Source organism: Bufo gargarizans, chromosome 2, assembly GCF_014858855.1.
Source record: "Bufo gargarizans isolate SCDJY-AF-19 chromosome 2, ASM1485885v1, whole genome shotgun sequence".
In the NCBI taxonomy this organism is placed as follows: Eukaryota; Metazoa; Chordata; class Amphibia; order Anura; family Bufonidae; genus Bufo; species Bufo gargarizans.
The window spans coordinates 138,827,989-138,848,599 of record NC_058081.1 but is presented as its reverse complement, the minus strand read 5'-3'; the positions used below and the strand labels follow the sequence as shown (position 1 = coordinate 138,848,599).

Here is a 20,611-nt window from a genome sequence, read left to right as displayed (position 1 = left end):
GAACGCCCCCACCATCCCGACTGGCAGCACCCAGGTCATTTTACCTTACTACAAGCTGCTGCTAATTCGTTCATATTACATGGGGAATGCAAGTAGTTACTAAAACAGACATATCTGGGGAGGTGACATGTCCTCTTTAAGGAAGCAACAAATGTATAAGAATATATAGACCCCGGGGGGGTTCAAACTTTGTAGTAATGGCACTGCTCAAAGCTGCACTACCACACCTAACAGATGGAATAAGTTTGCAGCAGTCACTTTTTTGCATTATAGGAGATGTTCTTCTTTTTTTCTACAATAATAGGCCTCACCACCACAAATTCTAATATGCAGTTTTCCAACGGATGTCAAATGCGAGATCACACACAGTAAACAGCAGAGATGGAAACCGCTGCAGCCTGCCTGGTCCTAATTAAAATCTATTCACTATGTATCATCCAGCTGCTGGTGACAGTGCAATTACATTTTCACGTGGCTTTCACAATAGCCGATACCGATGAGTACATTTTCTTCCTAGAATGGCCTGCATCTCTACGTGTCTTAAATTCATAGATCTCGGATTCCAATGTATCAGGTCATTCTACCTATCGTCAGGATGATTACTGCTAATTACTAACTGAAATGTACAAGAGAACACCTTGCCCTTCCTAGTACTGGTCAAAACACCTTGGGGGACATTTATCAAGAGTGCCTATTTTATCACACATTTTCTTGTATAAAGTCATAAGACAGAGTGAGTCAATCAAAATAGTGCACCCAGTCCATATCAATTAGTGGGAGAGCCACTCTACGCACATCTAGCAGAATAAAACGTGTAAATCTAAAGCAACAACAGGACTGAACAGAGAAGATTTATAGCCGATCTTTCTGGACATCAAAATTCACAAAATCTAATTATCAGACTATTAATATAAATCATGGGCAGGATCCTTCTCTCATGATTATACATGTACGCGATATAAATATTTGGAGCAGTTTTACTGCCTGAATGTTTACTGGAATTTATTTTCCAAAGTTTCCTATCCTCATACATAAGTAATAAAGACGGTAGCTAATAAGAAAACTGGCGAATAAAAGAAGACCATGGAGGCAATAACTAAACTTTTAATGCAGAATTCACATTTATTGCATATTTACAGGTCATATCATTACATACGGTAGTTTAATAATATTATTAAAATGCCACAAAAAAAAAAACAGATTCAGGATAAAACATAGTAGTCATTTAAGATGGGTTACACTTAAAGAAAAATGTTGTACTAATAATTAGATTCCGTTGAGAAATGTTATAAAATTGAAAAGCAAAACCCTACAGCTTTCTTCGCACATACTTTGTGTGCCTGTTAAAAATTGCCACAATATTTCATGTGATTTTTTTTTCCCCTATAAAAGGAGTATAGGAAATGACAAAAAAAAAAAAAAAAAAAAACACACACACACATTCATACCTACAACATGCTGCTTATTGAAAAATTAACACCCAAAACATCCACTGATTAAAAGGGGTATTCCCAATGCCTAGGATATGCCATCAACTTGAGATAAGAGCTGGGACAGCACCTATGTCCAGAATGAGCCCCCCCCCCCCCCCAGAGTGAAAAAGAGCGCATCCCATAAGTGTAGCCACCCTCCACTCACCGCTATGGGATTTCTGAAAAATAGTGGTAAATGGAAAGGTGGCCAGGCATGCTCTCTAAATTCACCAACATAGTACTTCCGAAAAAAGCCAGGCGCGCTCGCTCAGCAACTTTTGGAAATATTATAGAAGTGAATGGACAGCACATAGGCCGTGCGCTCTACTTCACTTTGAGGGCCCTGTTCAGGAGATAGGAGTGGGTCCCAGAGGTGGGACATTATCTGATATTGATGGAATATCCTAGTGATATGCCATGAATGTGTGAGATGGGTACAACCCTTTAACGTGTGGCACGAGGGGCTGGCCTGATAGAACAAAGGCCATTGTGCTGTCAGACTCGCACAAATGGTAAATCATTCTACTGATCCCAGCCACTGGCTTCACTCCCCTGCCGCTACCGCAGATCTCGAGTCTCCTTGCATCAACATCTGGTTTGACGTGGGTCACGTGGCAGCTACAGCCAATGATTGGCTGAAGCAGGGACATGTCCCTCATGCGTAAAGTCACTGGGTCAGACGATACATAAGGGAACAGTCACTGCTGCGGATCCTGATGCTGGGGAGACCCGAGATCTGCTATTGAAGTGAAGTGAATGAGCCGGTAAGTACGATTACCTCCTCAGCTCCGACCATTCTGTTGGTGGAAGGAGGGGGCTGCATGAAAGGTCTCTTGGTGTATGTGTGTGGGGGGGGGGGGGGGGGGGGACTTTAAACGATAAGCGATACAGTGTGTTACACATAAAAATAAAACCATTAATAAATCATTTCTTCAATCACTATAAAACAGCAACATTTACAACATTAGAATTTTTCAGGAAAACTGGAATACGTATAGTCATAGTGAAAGTAGAAAATAATTGAATATTTCTAATCACTATAGAAAAGAGGACAGATACTTCATAGATCTTTGAATACATAAAATGCATACATTTTAAAATATTTTACTAAAAAAACACACATGTGAAGGGTAGACTAAGACTACAGATTCTATCTTAAAGGGCAGCTGTCAGCAGATTTGTACCTATGACACTGGCTGACCTGTTACATGTGCACTTGGCAGCTGAAGACGTCTGTGTTGGTCCCATGTTCATATTTGTTTGCATTGCTGAGAAAAATAAAGTTTTAATGTATGTTAATGAGCCTCTAGGAGCAACGGGAGCGTTACCGTTACACCTAGAAGCTCTTCTCTCTCTGCAACTGCTGTGCCCTCTGCACTTTGATTGACAAGTCAGTGTAGACTTGATCACACCTGCCTGGACCTGTCAAAGTGCAGAGCTGCAGCTGCAGACAAAGTAGAGCCTCTAGGTGTAACAGCAACGCCCTCGTTGCACCTATATTAAAACAGGTTTCTTAGCAATGCGGGCACATATGAACATGGGACCAACACAGATTCCTCCAGCTGCCAAGCGCACACGTAACAGGTCAGTTTCATAGGGACACATCTGCTGACAGATGCCCTTTAAACTGAAAAGTAATGTTGTACAATGCCACCTCTGTAGAAATGGTTTCAGGTTGCCCAGTGTATAGACATCGCTGAAGGGTATATGACCAACAGTAGTTACATGCACCATCATCAGTCAGCCTGTTACTACCGGAGGGATTACCACACCAGCTGCCCGGCACAGAACAGTACTTCCAATTGTAATCACAGCTGACAGCTTCATTCCAGCAATAAGCCTGTTGTTCACTTGAAGACAGACTGCAGCAAGACTCATAGAATAATTTTGAAGGAGCTGAAAAAAAAAAAAAACACACCTTTTACTTCCGAACAGAACTGCACTGAAAATTCTGACAACTTTAATTATGTTATCGGAAACCAATGTATGATCTTTACTCACCATGACAAACCTTAAAGGGCAGCTGTCAGCAGATTTGTACCTATGACACTGGCTGACCTGTTACATGTGCACTTGGCAGCTGAAGACATCTGTGTTCGTCCCATGTTCATATGTGCCCGCATTGCTGAGAAAAATGAAGTTTTAATATATGCAAATAAGCATCTAGGAGCAACAGGGGCGTTGCCATTACTCCTAAAGGCTCTGGTCTCTCTACAACTTCAGCACCCTCTGACCTTTGATTGACAGGGCCAGGTAGTGAAAACGTGATCATATCTGGCCCTGCCAATCAAAGAGAAGAGGGGGCAGCAGCTGCAGAGCATCTAGGTGTAACGGCAGCGCCCCCGTTGCTCCTAGAGGCTTATTTGCATATATTAAAACATCATTTTTCTTAGCAATGCAGACACATATGAACATGGGACCAACACAGATGCATTCAGCTGCTAAAAGCACATGTAATAGGTCAGCCAGTTTCATAGGTACAAATCTGCTGACAAATGTAATTTAAAGAGGACCTTTCACCAGAATAAAACTTCTAAAGTAACTATACAGGCATGTAGAGCGGCTCCCAGGGACCCCCCTGCACTTACTGTTATACCTGGGCGCCGCTCCGTTCTCCCGTTATTGCCTCCGGTATCTTTACAGTTAGGCTCCACCCAGGGGAACCTGCCGTCGGCTCATTCTCCCATGCTGTAGCGCTGGCCAATCACAGCGCTCAGCTCATCGCCTGAGAGAGAAAAAAGCCTCTCAGGCTATGAGCTGAGCACTGTGATTGGCCAGCGCTGCAGCATGGGAGAAGGCGGCACCAGCAGGTTCCCCTGGGTGGAGCCTAACTGTAAAGATACCGGAGGCAATAACGGGAGAACGGAGCGGCGCCCAGGTATAACAGTAAGTGCAGGGGGGTCCCTGGGAGCCGCTCTACATGCCTGTATAGTTACTTTAGAAGTTTTATTCTGGTGAAAGGTCCTCTTTAAAGAGAACATGTCACCATGAAAACGCAGTGTAATCTGCAGGCAGCAGGTTATAGAGCAGGAGGAGCTGAGCAGATGGACATATCATTTTCTGGGAAAAGATTCAGTATAACATAATTAATTTACATTCCTGCTCATTCTGGGCTCTGAAGTCCAGGAGGAGGTCCTATCAGTGACTGACAGCTATCTCTGTATACACAGTCATAGAGGGAAGGTGCTATCAGTGACTGACAGCTATCTCTGTATACACAGTCATAGAGGGAAGGTCCTATCAGTGACTGACAGCTATCTCTGTATACACAGTCATAGAGGGAAGGTCCTATCAGTGACTGACAGCTATCTCTGTATACACAGTCAGAGGGAAGGTCCTATCTGTATATACACAGTCATAGAGGGAAGGTCCTATCAGTGACTGACAGCCATCTCTGTATACACAGTCATAGAGGGAAGGTCCTATCAGTGATTGATAGCCTTCCCTCTATGTCTGTATATACAGAGATAGCTGTCAATCACTGATAGGACCGCCTCCTGGATTTCAATTTAATGAATGAAATACAAGTGAGGCCCCATTCAAACAACCGTATTTTTGTTCCTCTGATCCGCATTTTTTTCAGATCAGATGCGGACCCTTTGGTGCTCTCCACATCCATATGTCCATTCCACAGCCCCGCAAAAAAGATAAAACATGTCCTATCCTTGTCCATTTAGCGGACAAGAATAGACATTGTTACAATGGTTCCCCAAAAGTGGATGCAACATAGAAGTCATCCATATTTTTGGCGGATCTGCGCTTTGCGTACCACAAAACACGTCATGTGAATGCACCTTTATACTGAATATTTTACCACAAAATTATACATCAACCTGCTCAGCTCCTCCTGCTCTATAGCTCATTCACTGTGTTCAACATGACAGGTTCCCTTTAAACCCTAGTAACTAGTCTAACCAACTGTAGTTCTGATGTTAGAAGAGTCCATGAGAGTCTCATTTAGTGCCATTAGTACTTGTGATTTATGTGTCCTACATATCAATTCTACTCTGTATCCTACACAATATTCTGCATACACAGAATAAGAAATGCTCATTATACAGGACTTGTAAATAAAAAAATTTAAAAAACTTGGTAGAAAACAAATATTTTTGTCTTCCAGTAAAAAAAGTAAATGTTTTAATAAACAAAAAATTTTAAAAAAACACATCAGTTCCTTGAATAAGGCCAATTTCCAGTTCGGTACAGCACAAGGTCACAAATACTGCTGTGCTGAAGAAACCATAGATGCTTTCACCCGTAGGACTCCCACCAGACGGTAATGGACTCCTATTGTGCCAATACCAGCCATCAGCATCGTCTAGTACAGGGAAGTAAATTGAGCAGGAAGGGGCACTTATTGGGCACCAATCACATGAGTGTGCAGTAGAATAAGAGCACCAGGGTTAGGCTGCATTCACATGGCTGTGTGCAGTCCATGAAACACGGTCCGTGTTGTGGCCACATTTCCCAGACCAACCGTGGCCCATGTGCGGCAAACTCACTGCATCATAGTGATCTAAGATGCTGTGAATTCCAGGCCATCTGCGGGTCTAATGTCTCGTACACACAGCATTATTTGGACGCAGGACAAGAGACCCAAGGATGGGCCGAAACTCACAGCGTCCTAGTGATCTATGATACTGTGAGGTCGGCTCACATGAGCTGTAGTTGGTCCAGTATATGGGGCCGTCAGACTGCCCATATTTCACAGTCCAGTGGGGAAGGGGGGGGTCCTATAGCTATACAACCAATATAAACCATACACACTCCTACTTCTGTGCATCTCCTACTAAATGCCAGTGAAAACCACTGACCGAACTGTGAGAGACGTGTATCTGGTTTGAAACATTATTCTGTAGTACACATTTTTGTCCACAAGATGGCCGAAAGCCAGATGTTTGAGCCATGTGTGCATTCTTTTGTTTAAGGTAAATAAGGTAGGGGGAAGAGGGGATTACATTACAGTTTTCAAATCTACCTATGAACACAGTTGTAGTTGCTGAAACCACTCCTATCAGGTTAAGGAGCCAATAGTCTCTTCTTAAGGAACACCCCTTTTGTGATGTCATGTCTGCTATTTAAGTCAATGTAATGTGAATAAAGGGGCGCGTCTCTTCTACCATGACTCAGGGAAGAGAGAGGATGCTTTCATGAAACCACCTAGTGTGTCTGGTCTCATTATAAAGCAGTATGGTGTACACATACTAATACTTCTCATTGATTTGGCACCACACAAAGAAGAAGGAAAGCGCATGAATTGCGCTGACAGAACACAGATGCCCTTGGTTTTCATGGACCCACAGACTCCAATGGGCGTGCTTGGTCTGCAACAAGGATGTGTGACTAAACACATTAAAATCAATGTATATGTGTGTGCTGTCCATGGAGCACATGCCATTCACTGACATGTGAATAAGGAGTTTTACTGAATGTTTTCCCATAAGACTATATACTAATTTGCTCAGCTCGTCCTGCTCTATAACAGGGTGTCGGCAGAATGGATAATTTCATGGTGAGAGGTTCGCTTTAATATAGGCTACTGGTGAAACAGACAAGAACATCTAAATGAAATTGTAAGTCCTGAAACTGTTGAAGGGAATGAACCTTTCCCTGCCATCAATGACCACAAATACTTTCCAGAAACCTCGACTATGCAAGTAGAGCAAACATTTCTTCCTCAGTAACAGACCTGGACAATGACTAATGTTATTTTTTGGAAATACGTACCTGACAAAGTCAGGAGATCTGGAGATGACATGCTGGAATTCAGAGTGGTTTATTGTGCCATCCTTATCAATGTCGGACTCGTCAAGAATCTGGGGGGAAAAAAAAGCCCAGATGTAACCGATATTTAAAGCATGTGCAGAGATAATGAACTTGAAAATGGGAGGTAGAAAATATGGTATCATCAAATTAACACTCCTGGAAAAACCCGATTTTGTGTTATGCCTGTAGCAGTGTGAAGGAGCGGTGCACGACTTCTGTCTTTGCTGTTCGTGGAATCCCTGATTCATGCATTAAGGGCGCTCGCACACTGTGTGGCCTGGAGCGGCCTGTTCTGTCCGGGCTCCACCTGTACTTGCTATTGTTTCAAGCAGCAAGCACAGGCCAACAATTTGCGGTAATTTGCATACAGATCCTGTGTACGGGTTCCGTAAAAGCTTCCCTTTAATCCGATGATTCCCCAAATAAGGTTTTTTGAGGAAAAAGGGGCTTGTTTATCTCCAGTAGCCTCGTACAAGTGAGAGTGCACTACCGCTCCCTTCACACAGGGGCCTCAGGGACTCCAGTTTTCATCTTGGACCCCCAGCGGTCATACATTTATCACTTATCGTTTAGATACGTCATAAATACTGCAAAAACAAAAGTTAGGGCTCATTCAGACCGTCGTATGTTGCTTTCCGCATCAGATCTAGATGTGGACCCATTCACTTCTATTGGGGCCACAAAAGATGCAGACAGCACACTGTGTGCTGAGATAGCCGTCAATAAAACATGTCCTATACTTGTCAGTGAAAATCAGGATGTGGTCCTAGCACATCCTATAAAATGAAGTAAATGCGCAGGTGCACATCACTGTAGCTGAAAGTACTCTGCAAACATGAAATATATAGACTGTAAGTGTTACTAATGCTATAGTCACTATATAAAATGGATAGGAGGTACTTAGCAGATACATTTTGAGCAAAATCATTTGTGCCTATCCAGCATGGCAAGGTGGCCTCTTTTAGATGGGACCCTACTCTATAATGGCTACTCTCCTTGTAATATTAATTCCTATAGTGTGTATAGCATTAGTAAAAATTACAAATCAACATACTCAATGTTTGCAGGGCAGTGTCGCATTGTATTTGCATCTCTTTGGTATTTTAGCCATAGTGACGTTCACATGTGAATTATATTCTATAGGACTTTGCATTTTGTCTTTGCAGTATGCATTTGGAGTAGAGATGAGCATATCCATTCTGGGTAGCAGTGCATGAACTGTCACTGCTCCAGAAGGGGAAGCAGAGCCACTGCGCTTGGAGCAGCAGCACAGGCACGGCGAGATGTCTAGCCTTGTCAATCAAGCAGCAGGGACAGCCTCCCAACAGGTGAGGATCTCTAGTTGTTGAGATGAATCTATTTGCTCATCTCTAATTTGGAAGTGTGGCTGCTTACAGTTTGGTCGTGCGCTCAACCACCCATCTTTAATTAGTGCAGTATATAGTCTTTATAGAACAGAGTCGCATCTAAAAAGAGGTTGTGGTGGATTGGTACAAATGATTTTGAGCAACATATATTTGTCCAGTATCCGATATTCATTTATATAGTAAATACAGCACTGTGCAAAAGTTTCAGGTATGGAAAAATCCAGTCTCATTCATTTCACAAAACGCAAAGTGAATCAACATAAGGACAATAAATAAAAAAATGTAATCAATATTTGGTGTGACCACCCCTTGCCTTTAAACAGCATCCGTTCTTCTAGGCACACTTGCACACAGTTTTTTGGAGGACCTTAGCAGGGAGGTTGTTCCAAACATCTTGGAGAACTAACCGCGTATCCCCAAGATATGGAATATATGGATTCATAAATCCAATGTTTGCAGAGTGCTGTTGCATTGTGTGTTATTGTTGCCGAGTCAATCCCTTTAAGAGGTTAAACGCTTGGTGTTTCAGATGCACAATAAAAGCACTGAGCAGGCGTTTATACAGAAATATAGCTCACCGTCGTCTTCTCTTTACCGTATGGATTCATGGTAGACTCGCTGTAACAATGCCCCCTGATTACAGACACTATATTTCTCTACAACAGTGCTGGTTATGTTACGCTCCAGGAGTCAGGTTACCTGTCTGTACACTACACATTTTAGACAGAGCATCATATAATTACCTTGTAATTGTCTTGTATTCTCAAACACCTTGCCACCTGAGGCAAAAATAAGTCACCCTACTCTTCTACCAATCATTAACTAAAGATAAACGGGTAGACACGATATTAAAACGGTTGTCTCATCTTAGACATTGGGGGGAAATCGCTAGAGGTGGGACCCGCTTGTCAAGCAAGATCTATCCCTGGTAACACAGAAGATGGCGGAGAGGAAGTGGGAGCGTGTCAGAGCTAGCTGAGATCCTGGAGCCCGATAAAAGTAAACCTGCATCTACACAGCTTTTAAGGATAATAGGAGCCTCCTGTGTGTCTGTAAGTGTGCTTTCCACCTCTATGTATTCAGAGCTAAAAACAAACATAGTGGGAAGCAAGGAAAAATATGTCACAGCAGTAAAGTGCAGGCAGATTCCACAGAGGGGAGACACTCCCTGCTTGTGAGAGAAATACATCTATCTGTGCAGCTGAATAGGGGAATAATGGGGATGAAAAAGACAAAGGAAGCCCAAAAAAGATCAGTTCCTTCACAGTTATGATTTACAAAGAACAGCCACTATGCAAACTTTCTTGAAAACTTAGGTCTGCTTTAAGGATAGCTACTCCAAAGCTGGAGCCCTGTCGATAAAAACTTATGACGTCTCTTAGTTACTCTTTAAGCTGCATATAAGAAAAAAAAAAAGCAATAAAATAAATGTTATTACATCTCTGCAGTGATATCAGTCTAATAGAACTGGACTCACATTTGCAATAAGCTGCCGCATCTCATTGTTACTTAGTTTTGAGTCCTCTTCTTCCCCTGTCAGATGATTCACCAGCGTCTCTAGATCGCTTTCATTTAGGGCTCCATCTCCATCAAAATCTATTAAAAGACATAAAACGGTGATTTGTCAGCAAGACAAAATATCTAATATATAAAGCTGAGTGTATGTATGTATGTATGTATGTATGTATGTATGTATGTATGTATGTATATGTCCGCTAAAGGAATCTGCACCGTCGCATTTACAATCATGAAGTTTGGCAAACAGGTACATCAGGTGTGCGGAAAGGTTTTAGACCATGCCTCAGCTCTCTAGCACGTACCGTTCCTGAGATATTCCCAGAAAATGCAAATATGGCACCATCACATGACCTACATTAGCCACTAGAAGCCTGCAGGTCTTTTTTTCTCATATCCCAACTGCCATACAAACAGTCACATGACCCTTATCAGCCAATAGAAGCTTGCAGGCCCTTAGTCTCCCCATACACACAGTTTTACACCAGGTTGCCATAACAACCCAGCCATTTTTCTTCACCAGTGGAGGTCACTGTTAAGGGAGCAGGGTACAGTGGAGGTCACTGTTGTAATGGATCTCCTGGCACCCCGACTTGGTACCTCCGTTGATGGATGCTCCTAGTGCTTCCCGAGGGCTCCAAGCACTCAGCTTGACACCGTAAGCACTGCGAACCCCACAAACCGCCGTAGTTTGGTTGGGATCTCGCAGTCTTCTACCCACCCTGGACCTACGACAAGGTTTCAAGGTTCCAGTGGGTGACCCCCTCTTCCTTCAGAGAGCGATGCAGGAACAAGCTCTAAAAAGAGCTCAGAGATTATAGCCAGGGGAGTATACAGCGTATAGCATTCCCCAGTGTAGATGCAGCCTTTTCCCCCACACACATGAGACGAGGCTCAATGTTGAGGGTAAGCAGGAACACTTTAATGGGGCTACATGTCAGACTTTTATACAGGTCTTCCAGCAAGAGACACTCCACTGGGAACCTTGTGGAAGACTGAGACAGTTTTTACATTAGCCAATCACGTGTATTTACAGTATGTAAACACTCCCAGCACTTGTACACAAACCCCCTCTGCCTGTGATACAATAACCAAACACAATGGCTCTGCCTGTGATATAATTGACAAACACAATGATCTCTTAATTACTCCCAGGCAGAAAACGCAATTTTTTCCCAAAACACAGAAAACACCCCAAAGCCCCACATATCCCCATAATTGATACATCCATGGATAGCTCTGATCTGGGCGAACAACATATCCAGAAATCACCCAGATCCGAGCAAGGGTTCCCGAATTCCATGGAAGTCACATTTGACCGATCACAAGCATGGCTTTCCTGCCTAAAACAGTTCCACAGATTTAGTCTGTGCGGCCGGTCTACCTTCTCCTTCAAAGAAGAGAACCCCTTTAAAGAGAATCTGGACAAAGGCATACAGGCAAAATAATCCTTAGGGTGAATTCACATGCAGCAGAAATGGCCAAAAATCAATTCCATTCATCTGAAGAGGGTTGGGCGGCAAGAACAGGGATTTCAATGAACCCCCCCCCCCCCCCCCCAAACAACTTTTTTAATTGGGCAGCACGGTTGCTCAGTGGTTAGGACTGGTGCCTTGCAGTGCTGAGGTCATGGGTTCAAATCCGACCAAGGACAACATCTGCATGGAGTTTGTATGTTCTCACCATGTTTGCATGTGTTTCCTCTGGTTTCCTCCCACACTCCAAAGACCTACTGATAGGGACCTTAGATTGTGAGCCCCATTGGGGACAGTGAGATGCTAATGTCTGTAAAGCGCTGCAGAATATAGTAGCGCTATATAAAATGTGTAAAATGAATAAATTGATAGGAATAATAGGAATATACTGAGCAACCTCCACGTTTTAGAAGAAATTTGTAATAAAGCTGTGAACTTTCTTACCAAAGATTCTGAAGGCGTAATGAGACTTAACTTCAAGTGAAGCAGAGTCACTGAAAGCACTCAGCATGTCAAGGAAGTCTTCAAAGGACATGCTGTCGTCAGCTTGTTCCGAGGTAGAGAAGACGTGGCAAATGCGATGCTTAAAGGGGTTTGCCTGTGAGGAGCAAAAGGTGGACATGAAAAGGAGTCTGGAGAATTATTTATTCTAAAGATAATTTACTGAATCACAGTTCCATCCTTCTACTGCCTTCTGAGTTGTGATAGAGAGAGAGCTACCGCCCCCCCCCCCCCCCCCCCAGCAGCAGAAAGGATACACCCCCTTCCCCAGGGGACAGCAGAAAAGATACACGCCACAAAAATTTTGCATTGTGATAAATGGAACAGTCTGCTTTACAAACTATGGAATGTGCGATCGAAATTACAAATGATAAATCGGATAATCGGCGTGTCTAAAGGGTCATTGTCGAAACGTTCACTACACCAAAAAACAACTCGTTTGTTGCTCAACCGTACCGATCATTGCCTCGTGTAAAGGCAACTTAAAGGGGTTGTCCAGGTTCAGAGCTGAACCCAGACATACCGATATTTTCACCCAGGCAGCCCCCTGACTTGAGCATCGGAGCAGTTCAGGCTCCGATGCTCTCCTTTGCCCTCCGCTAGATCGCGCAGGGCAAGGGCTCTTTTGTTTACAATCACACACTGCCGGGCGGAAACTTCCGCCTGGCAGGGTGTTCGGTGACGTCACCAGTTGTGATGGGCGTGCTTTAGCGCTGCCCTAGCTGTTTTACTGGCTAGGGCAGCACTAAAGCCCGCCCATCAGTGCTGGCGACGTCACCGGGCTTCCTGGCAACCCCATGGAGAGCCTGGTTCATCACCGGAACTCCTGAAAATGCCTTTGCAGCGCTGAGCGCAGGGCAAAGGAGAGCATCGGAGCATGAACTGCTCCGATGCTCAAGTCAGGGGGGCTGCCGGGGTGAACACGGAGGCATGTCCGGGTTCAGCTCTGAACCCGGACAACCCCTTTAAGTAATGAAGAGTAATAAGGAAAATATTGTATCCGAAAAGTTTCCATCAGTGTGAATCAATGACATCCTGTACACATTCTGCTCTCACACAAGAAGATAGTCTCAATAGATTGGCTTTGATATTTTAACACACTGCTGATGCTGCCGGGACTCTAGAACAACTTCTGGGAGCCGCTTGTATCCTAGAAGATGGCGACTACTCTATATCCTCATATGATTAAGGGGAATCTGTCACCCCAATTTTGGACTATTATCTACAGTCATACACAAGTAGTACTGCAGATAAGGAGCCCAGATCACTTATTTTCGTACTGCCCCCACTGCCAGCACTCAGAGCTGAATTGAAATACATTGTCAGGACTACTGTGCATGCGCACATGAGTCCTCCTCATTATGGCAGAACAGCACAGTAGTCCTGACTGTATTTCACTGCAGCTCTGAGCACTGACAGCACAGCACTGTCTGATAACAGGCTCAACTGGATGGACGCGTGTCTTTTTCAGCCTACGTTACCTAGGAGTCTAGAGTAGACCATGAGTGATCCTCTCCAATGTCCTGCCATTGTTTTCACAGTCGGGCAAATTGCTGAATGCACTTGAGCACATTTTAGGGGAGATGAATTATGTCCTCCAGGATAGTAAAGCATGGGTTTCATGATCAGACAGCATTTACTTTAACAGGAAACACAATTACCTTTAATTCAGGCAAAGTGAGAAACCTCTCCTTGGGGACTCGGGCAGCTTCAATGTTGCTTCTGTATTCTTTCTGTATAATTTCACTGAATCTTTTATGAGCACTTTAGGATGAAATGGAAACACAGGATGTAATTATCAAGCGTTATAAATAATATAAACCTGGGAGAGCCTGATAGATTTGTGAAATACCATTTTTGTTGTTTTGCGGAAATAGGATGAAGTTGAATTCCAGAGCAGAACCTTCCAATAGTCACGTCAGATATGTAATGTGCCGCAGCACTGCTCCGTGCATACCAAAGACCAGGCTTATAGGGCATTTCCAAGCCTTTACAACTGATGAGCTATCCTCAGGACAGGTCATCAGTATCTGAATGGTGGGGGGGGGGGGGGGGGGGTCAGACATCCAGGACCCCCGCAGATCAGCTGTTTGAGAAGGCAGCTAAGCGCCGTATAGCGGCTGTGCTTGGTTTTGCACTCAGCCCCATTCACTTCTAGGGGGCTGAGCTGCCTCTGGCCATGTGACCAATAAACGTGTCGTCACTGGCCTAGGACAAGCAGCAAGAAGGCCGCTGTCTTCTCAAACAGCTCATCGGCAGTGGTCCCTTGTGTCAGACCCCCACTTGGCTCATGCACTATTCTACAGATAATGAAACGATTCTCCCAAAAGGTAAAATGGAGACCACCAATAAATAGAAGTCAAAAATGGCGGGCAGAGCTTAGGAGAAGGTGCAGTGCCAACACAATAAGGCCTCGTTCACACAGATCAGTTATTGTGAGCCAAAACCAAGCGTGGGTCAAAAAATACAGAATAGGTGCAAATCAAATCATTCCACCTGATCTCCGAGTGAGCTTCACTACTGGTATTAGCTCACAATAAAAAGGTCCATTCACACGTCCGTATGTGTTTTGTTGATCGCAAAACACGGACACCGGCAATGAGCGTTCTGCATTTTGCGGACTGCACATTGCCGGCACTCTCATAGAAAATGCAGTTTGCAATTGCAGACAAGAATAGGACATGTTCTATTTTTTGGCGGAATGAAAGTGCGGATCCGCAAATGCGGATGCGGACAGCACATTCTGGCCTCATTGAAAATAAATAGGCCCGCACCTGTTCCGCAAAATTGCGGAACAGATGCAGACCCACTTTGGGGATGTGTGAATGGACCCTAACTGGTGGAAATAAATGACCAAATAACTGAAGTGCAAACTCAGCCTTAGGGCTCATGCACACAAACATATTTTCTTTCCATGTTCATTCCGGGGTTTTTTGCAGACTGTATGCGGAACCATGGGTCCGCAAAAAAAACGGAAGTTACTCTGTGTGCATTCCGTTTGCGTATGTCCATATTTCCATTCTGCAAAAAAAATAAAATAAAAGATATATAGAACTTGTCCCATTATTGTCCGCATAACGGAAAAGGATAGGACTGTTCTATTAGGGGCCAGCTGTTCCTTTCCACAAAATACGGAATGCAAACGGACGTCATCCATATTTTTTGCGGATCCATTTTTTGTGGACTGCAAAATATATACAGTCGTGTACATGAGCCCTAAGCAGCATATACCTCTTAAATTGGTTAAATCTTGCACCAGTGGGGTTTTTACCAAGTCTGGCATGTAAATGACCCCACTGTCCTTCTCAGGTAGGTTAAGGCATTGCACTCAGCCAGCCAGAATCCTACTCCGTGCTGATGAGGGGCCAGCACCCCGAAACAGCTTTAGTCTATGGATGGATATCTGGCCTGGCTATTTTTACTTGTCCAGTCCCAAACACTTGTTAAAATGTAATATTTTGACTCAGAGGGAGCCACTGCTACAAGGTGGCATTAGTGAGATGGTTCTCTTTCCTTGGGAGATAACCCTTTGCATATTATTTTCCCATGAAGCATTGTCAATAGGTCTCACACAGCTGGTCTCCTTAAGGAGGGTCAGCACCCTGCCTAAGCAGCTGGGTTACTGAAAGGATGTCAGAGATAATAGCGGGGATAAAAAAGGGCATCTTTTCTTCTGGAGGACAAGGCATTGTTATGCATTGCATGGGCAATCCATGGACTTCAATGAGTGGTATGTAATGCTTCACCCCCTTGTGGGGGCGCCGCAAGGAATCTGTATCCTGATGACCCCATTAGCGGGACACCCCATGATTAACTTATTAGGAGGTGCCAGGATAGGAACCGGAGATAATCAGCTGAGTGCCCCTTTAATAACACTCAATGTCGGTGCCATTACCTGGCCATAAATGTACACAGTCATAATACACGAGTTGCTGACGACTGTGTAGAATTTACTATAATTGGGGTTTATGTCTAGTGCAGGGCATGCTATAAAGCTGCGGACAATACACACTCAGCACTGCTTAGCGACCGAAACAATCCCAGTACAATAGTAGTTTAGGTTTTAAAAACATTTTTATTGACTTTTGTAAGTAATAACACCATACAAGTTGTCATGAAATAGGTACATAGAAACAAATTGGACCATCTAGACATGTATCCATCAAACAACATTGTTTTACAGAAGATTGTTTATATTATGCACCATAATGACAATGAAAACTTTTGTTTTTAATAGAAATGTTTAGTCTTAAAGGAACACACTATAATGACATAGCTAAAAGTACAGATAAAGCTGAGTTTTATGAAGGAGTATGATCCGACATGGTGAACAGCCTGTCGGATCCGTCCTGCCGCAAGTGTGAAAGTACCCTAAAACCAGTTGGCTAACTGAGTTTTCTAAATTTCTTCCAATCACCCCAAATACGTTCAAACAAATAAGCAGTGTTCAATTCCTAATGTGCTAGTTTCTCCATTCTATAAGCCTGGTCACATTTGGCGAGCCATTGTGAGATTGCTGGGGGCGACGCATCCTTCCAGTTTGTTGCGACTATTAAACGTGCTGCCGCTAACAAATGCTGTTGCAGGCGTTCTTCTAGTCTGGCATTAGTGGTTATTGGGATCATTCCTAAAAGCAGAATTGAGGCGTTTGGCATACCTTCTTATGACTAGTCTTAGTCAGTGCCTCACAGACACTAGTGCAGAAAGGGACACCCAAGGGACATGTCCACCAAATGTGGAGGAAAGTACCTGTGCTCTGGAGGCATCTCCAGCACATCGGCGACGTTGTAGGAAAAAGCTTGTGTAGCTTCTCCGGGGTGTAATACCATCTAGTAAGTATTTTTTAATAATTCTCTTGGAGACATACACAACTGGATACTTTAGGGGTGCGGGCTAGTAGCGACTTCAAAGGCTGCTTGTGTGTGTGTTTCGCCCTGTATCTGTATTCGCTGTATACTAGTATCTAGCCGGAAGGCCTGGAGAAGTGGCTCCAGAGAAAGGACGAAATAAAAGTGGGGACAACAGGTGCTGCAGCAACACCCCACTAGCACCTAGAGGCTCAATAGCATATTATCAAAGTCTATTTTGAGGGAACTGTGGCAGGCAAGGAGTTATAAGTCATACAGTTATGTTCTGCTGACATTAGCACATCGCTAATGTCAGCCAGATACATAACGATTTTTCGGATAACAGAAACCCTTCAAATAATGCAATGGGAGTTTCATTCCTGCGTGGTGTAACAGAACCTTGTTTTCTTCTTGACCTGTACTTCCTCCCTGCCGAAGTCCACGCCACAACCATAGGGAGAATCGGGAGTGAGGCAAGTTCTTGGACCGGATTCCAGTCGTCTATCTGTATGTCCGCAATGCCAAGAAATTCATATAGCCGATTGAAATCGGCATGGGCTCTCACCACCACTTTCCTCTCTGGCGTAGTAATGAGAAGTCCAAAGTAGTACAGCCATCTATATATTAGCTTACGGTCTCTTAGGACCTCCAGAGGTTTCAGCGCTTTCCTTTTCTTTAAGGTCATCGGCGACAGGTCTTGGTAAATAGAGACGAGGGTGCTGGTGTACTTTAGCCATGTTGCCGCCCTAGCAGCTTTCAAAATTCATTCCTTAGTTTGAAAGCTAGCCAGCTTACATATAATATCCCTTGGAGGCTCTGCAGGGTTTGGTGGTGGCCTCAGTGCACGGCGCGCTCTTTCTAATATAATCTTCTCTGTCAATTCCTTGCCCCAGCAAATCTGTGAAAAAGTTGCGGAGCACATGCATAATGGCATCCGCCTGTATGGATTCCGGGAAACCTTTCAGCCTCAAATTGTTCCTCCTCCCTCTGTTGTCCTGGTCCTCTAGCTGGCTATACTGGTAATTCAGGTGTGCTTATGTATGGTCCATATTGTGTGATATCGCCGTCTCGAATTCCACCTCGCAGATTGTCGAGTCTCTATTGATTCTACTCGCTCGCCAAGTTGTTTTAAGGGTACTTTCACACTAGTGTTATTCTTTTCCGGCATAGAGTTCCGTCACAGGGGCTCTATGCCGGAAAAGAACTGATCAGGCATATCCCAATGCATTCTGAATGGATATTCGTTCAGTTTGTATCAGCATGCCTTCCGTTCAGTCACTGTCAGGTGTTTTGGCCGGACATAATACCGCAGCATGCTGCGGTATTAGGTCCGTCCTAAATGCCTGATCAGTCGCCGGAATGCCGGCATTAATTCATATTGACTGGCATTAGTGCCGGATACGGCATTGCAAAACAACTGAAGGACGGATCTGTCCTTCCGGTCTGCGCATGTGCACTTTGAAAAAGACTGCAAGATGGATCCGTCCATCCGCATGACAAGCGGATAGACTGATCCGCACCCGGATCAGTCTACAAATGCTGTCAGTTGTCACACTGATTGGCAGATCCGGCAGGCAGCTCCAACGACGGAACTGCCTGGCGGATCAAACTAACGCTAGTGTGAAAATAGCCTAAGTCTTGCTTAAAGTCTGAGAGTTCCTGCATCAGGGGGTCCAATGCCTCGGTCAACAACTGGCGCATAAAAGCTCTTGAGACAGGCTGTTGCTCCTGTGAGGCAGGTGCTGCGGCCATGCTGCCCTCCTCGTCATCCGAGTCTGAAACCTTGTGGTGTTGTTGCAGCTCTGAGCGCGGCGCCATCTTGTCCCGATTCCTCAGGTGCGGAGTACTCACCTTCCTCACAAATCTGTCCAGGTCTCCTTGCCCCGACACTGGTCTCGTCCCGCTGACAGTGTCCCTGGACTTCTCCTTATTAATCTTGCCCATATTTGTTACACGGCTTAGGATGCCCGTTCCTATCTGATCCTCAGCGGAGCTCACACCACTACCTGCATGTGGCTCGGCTCCTAGGCTTCGCGCCCCCCCCCCCCCCCCCCCAGCACATTAGTAGAGCTGAGCAACCAGTATTATAGGAAGGAAACAAGGAAACTGAATAGTAATCTGATCCAGTCATAAAACAAAGTACAAAGCTGGATAGTGCACTGCACAAGCAATGGCCTCTATAAAACCGCTTGAACCGCAAGCGAGAGCCTTATGCGGAGTGTAAATTACATTTTATTACACTCCGTTCGAAAGGGGTATTCTCACCTTAGACGTTTATGGCATATGCTAGAAATGTCCGATAGGCGCAAGTCCAGGACAAGGGTCCCCGACCCCTGTCCCATCTGATGAGGCAGCCACCGGCCACCAGGAAGAGCAGGAAGAGAATGAAGAGGCGTTTCTATGACTCCCATAGACATGAATGGAGAGAGCAGAGCACATTTGTGGCCACCGCTCCATTCACTGCCCATCTCCTCTGGTGGGACAGGCGTAGGGGGCACCCTGGAGATAACTTCAGTTCACAGAGGTGGGACCTGCATCTATCCAACATTTAAAGGATATCCGGTGGTGGGAATACTCCTTTAATACATGCTGTGGCTAAACAGTCAAATGGGCAGATTACACCAATCTACGATACTCGCCGTCACCAAATGGGCATTAAACGGGCTTTCCAAGACTTTAATATTGATGATCTGTCCTCTGGATCACAATCCGACGTGTGAATGGCGCCGAAAGGGGTTTACCAATCACAAAAAAATACAGGGAAAAACTGACATTTGCCAGTGGGACCCCTTTAGTGTCATGATTAGTGGGGGGTCCCAGCAGTTAAAATGACAACCTTCAAAAATCCATAGAAAATCCCTAAGATAGGTCACCACGATCTGTAATGTGAACGCCCCTTTAAGGGATTGTTCTGTTCCTCGCACATTATAGAAGGTATAGGACGTTCAGGTACTTACAGCAGGATTTCCTGTTTTGTCAGGTAGGTCAGCTCCTAGAAGAAAAAGAATGACCCAGGTGACCACACTTTTCCGTAGGCATCGGAACATCACAATCAGACACTACACAGGAAGGTACGTATTTCACAACACAGACAGCGATACTTCTCTACAATATTGGCCATGCACATACCCCCTCCCCAAAACACATGGCACATGAGGCAGTATTATGGGGGACCTCCGGCTGCCATATTAGAGTAGGTTTAGGAGATGGGGCTTAAGCACATGAACATTCAGTGGATCTCGTGGAAGCTGTAATACCAGTAGATCCCTAGGATCGGAGATGGAATATAGACAGATAATATATATATTATATATCAGGCTGAACTGGGTGGATAAGTCTTCTTTCAGCCTTACAAACGAGGTCACTGCAGCCATGGCTCTGTATTGCTGGAGTGCCTCCTTAACCTAACCACAGGGAAGTAAGCCCATACAATGTACCCTGCTTCCCGTCTCCGTACCCTGCAGTACACACGGGTCACCTACCTGATACTCGTTCAGGAACTGTTTGGACAGCTGGCTGGACGCTCCCCCCATAACGAGCACGTCTTCCTCCGACTCTCACACCCCGAAACCCAACTTTTCCCTCAGAGTCAGCAGCGCTACAAGCAGCACTAAAACTTCCTGCTACTACGTCACCACCCGCTGGGGAACGCCTGATTTGCATAATTT

General features: G+C 44.6%; 1 protein-coding gene across 1 annotated transcript; it reads right to left on the bottom strand.

Annotated features, from left to right (window-relative positions):
- Positions 1 to 1,097: 1,097 nt before the first annotated feature.
- CIB1 (calcium and integrin binding 1) lies at positions 1,098 to 20,577 on the bottom strand. The gene is made up of 7 exons (XM_044279503.1): positions 20,426 to 20,577; positions 19,901 to 19,935; positions 13,758 to 13,860; positions 12,040 to 12,193; positions 10,083 to 10,201; positions 7,200 to 7,288; positions 1,098 to 3,368 (listed from the first exon to the last, which is right to left on the bottom strand). The coding sequence occupies exons 1-7, from the start codon at positions 20,474 to 20,476 to the stop codon at positions 3,347 to 3,349; spliced, it is 573 nt and encodes a 190-aa protein (XP_044135438.1). The 5' UTR covers positions 20,477 to 20,577; the 3' UTR covers positions 1,098 to 3,346.
- Positions 20,578 to 20,611: the final 34 nt, after the last annotated feature.

What these genes read in the sequence shown, in the direction of transcription:
- CIB1 (XM_044279503.1), bottom strand. Translation starts at nt 20,476, where the DNA reads ATGGGGGGAGCGTCCAGCCAGCTGTCCAAACAGTTCCTGAACGAGTAT. An exon ending in AGTTCCTGAACGAGTATCAG is followed by an intron (nt 19,936 to 20,425) that starts GTAGGTGACCCG and finishes TTTTTCTTCTAG; the next exon opens with GAGCTGACCTACCTGACAAA. An exon ending in AGATCTCCTGACTTTGTCAG is followed by an intron (nt 3,369 to 7,199) that starts GTACGTATTTCC and finishes TTTTTTTTTCAG; the next exon opens with CTCCTTCAAAATTATTCTAT.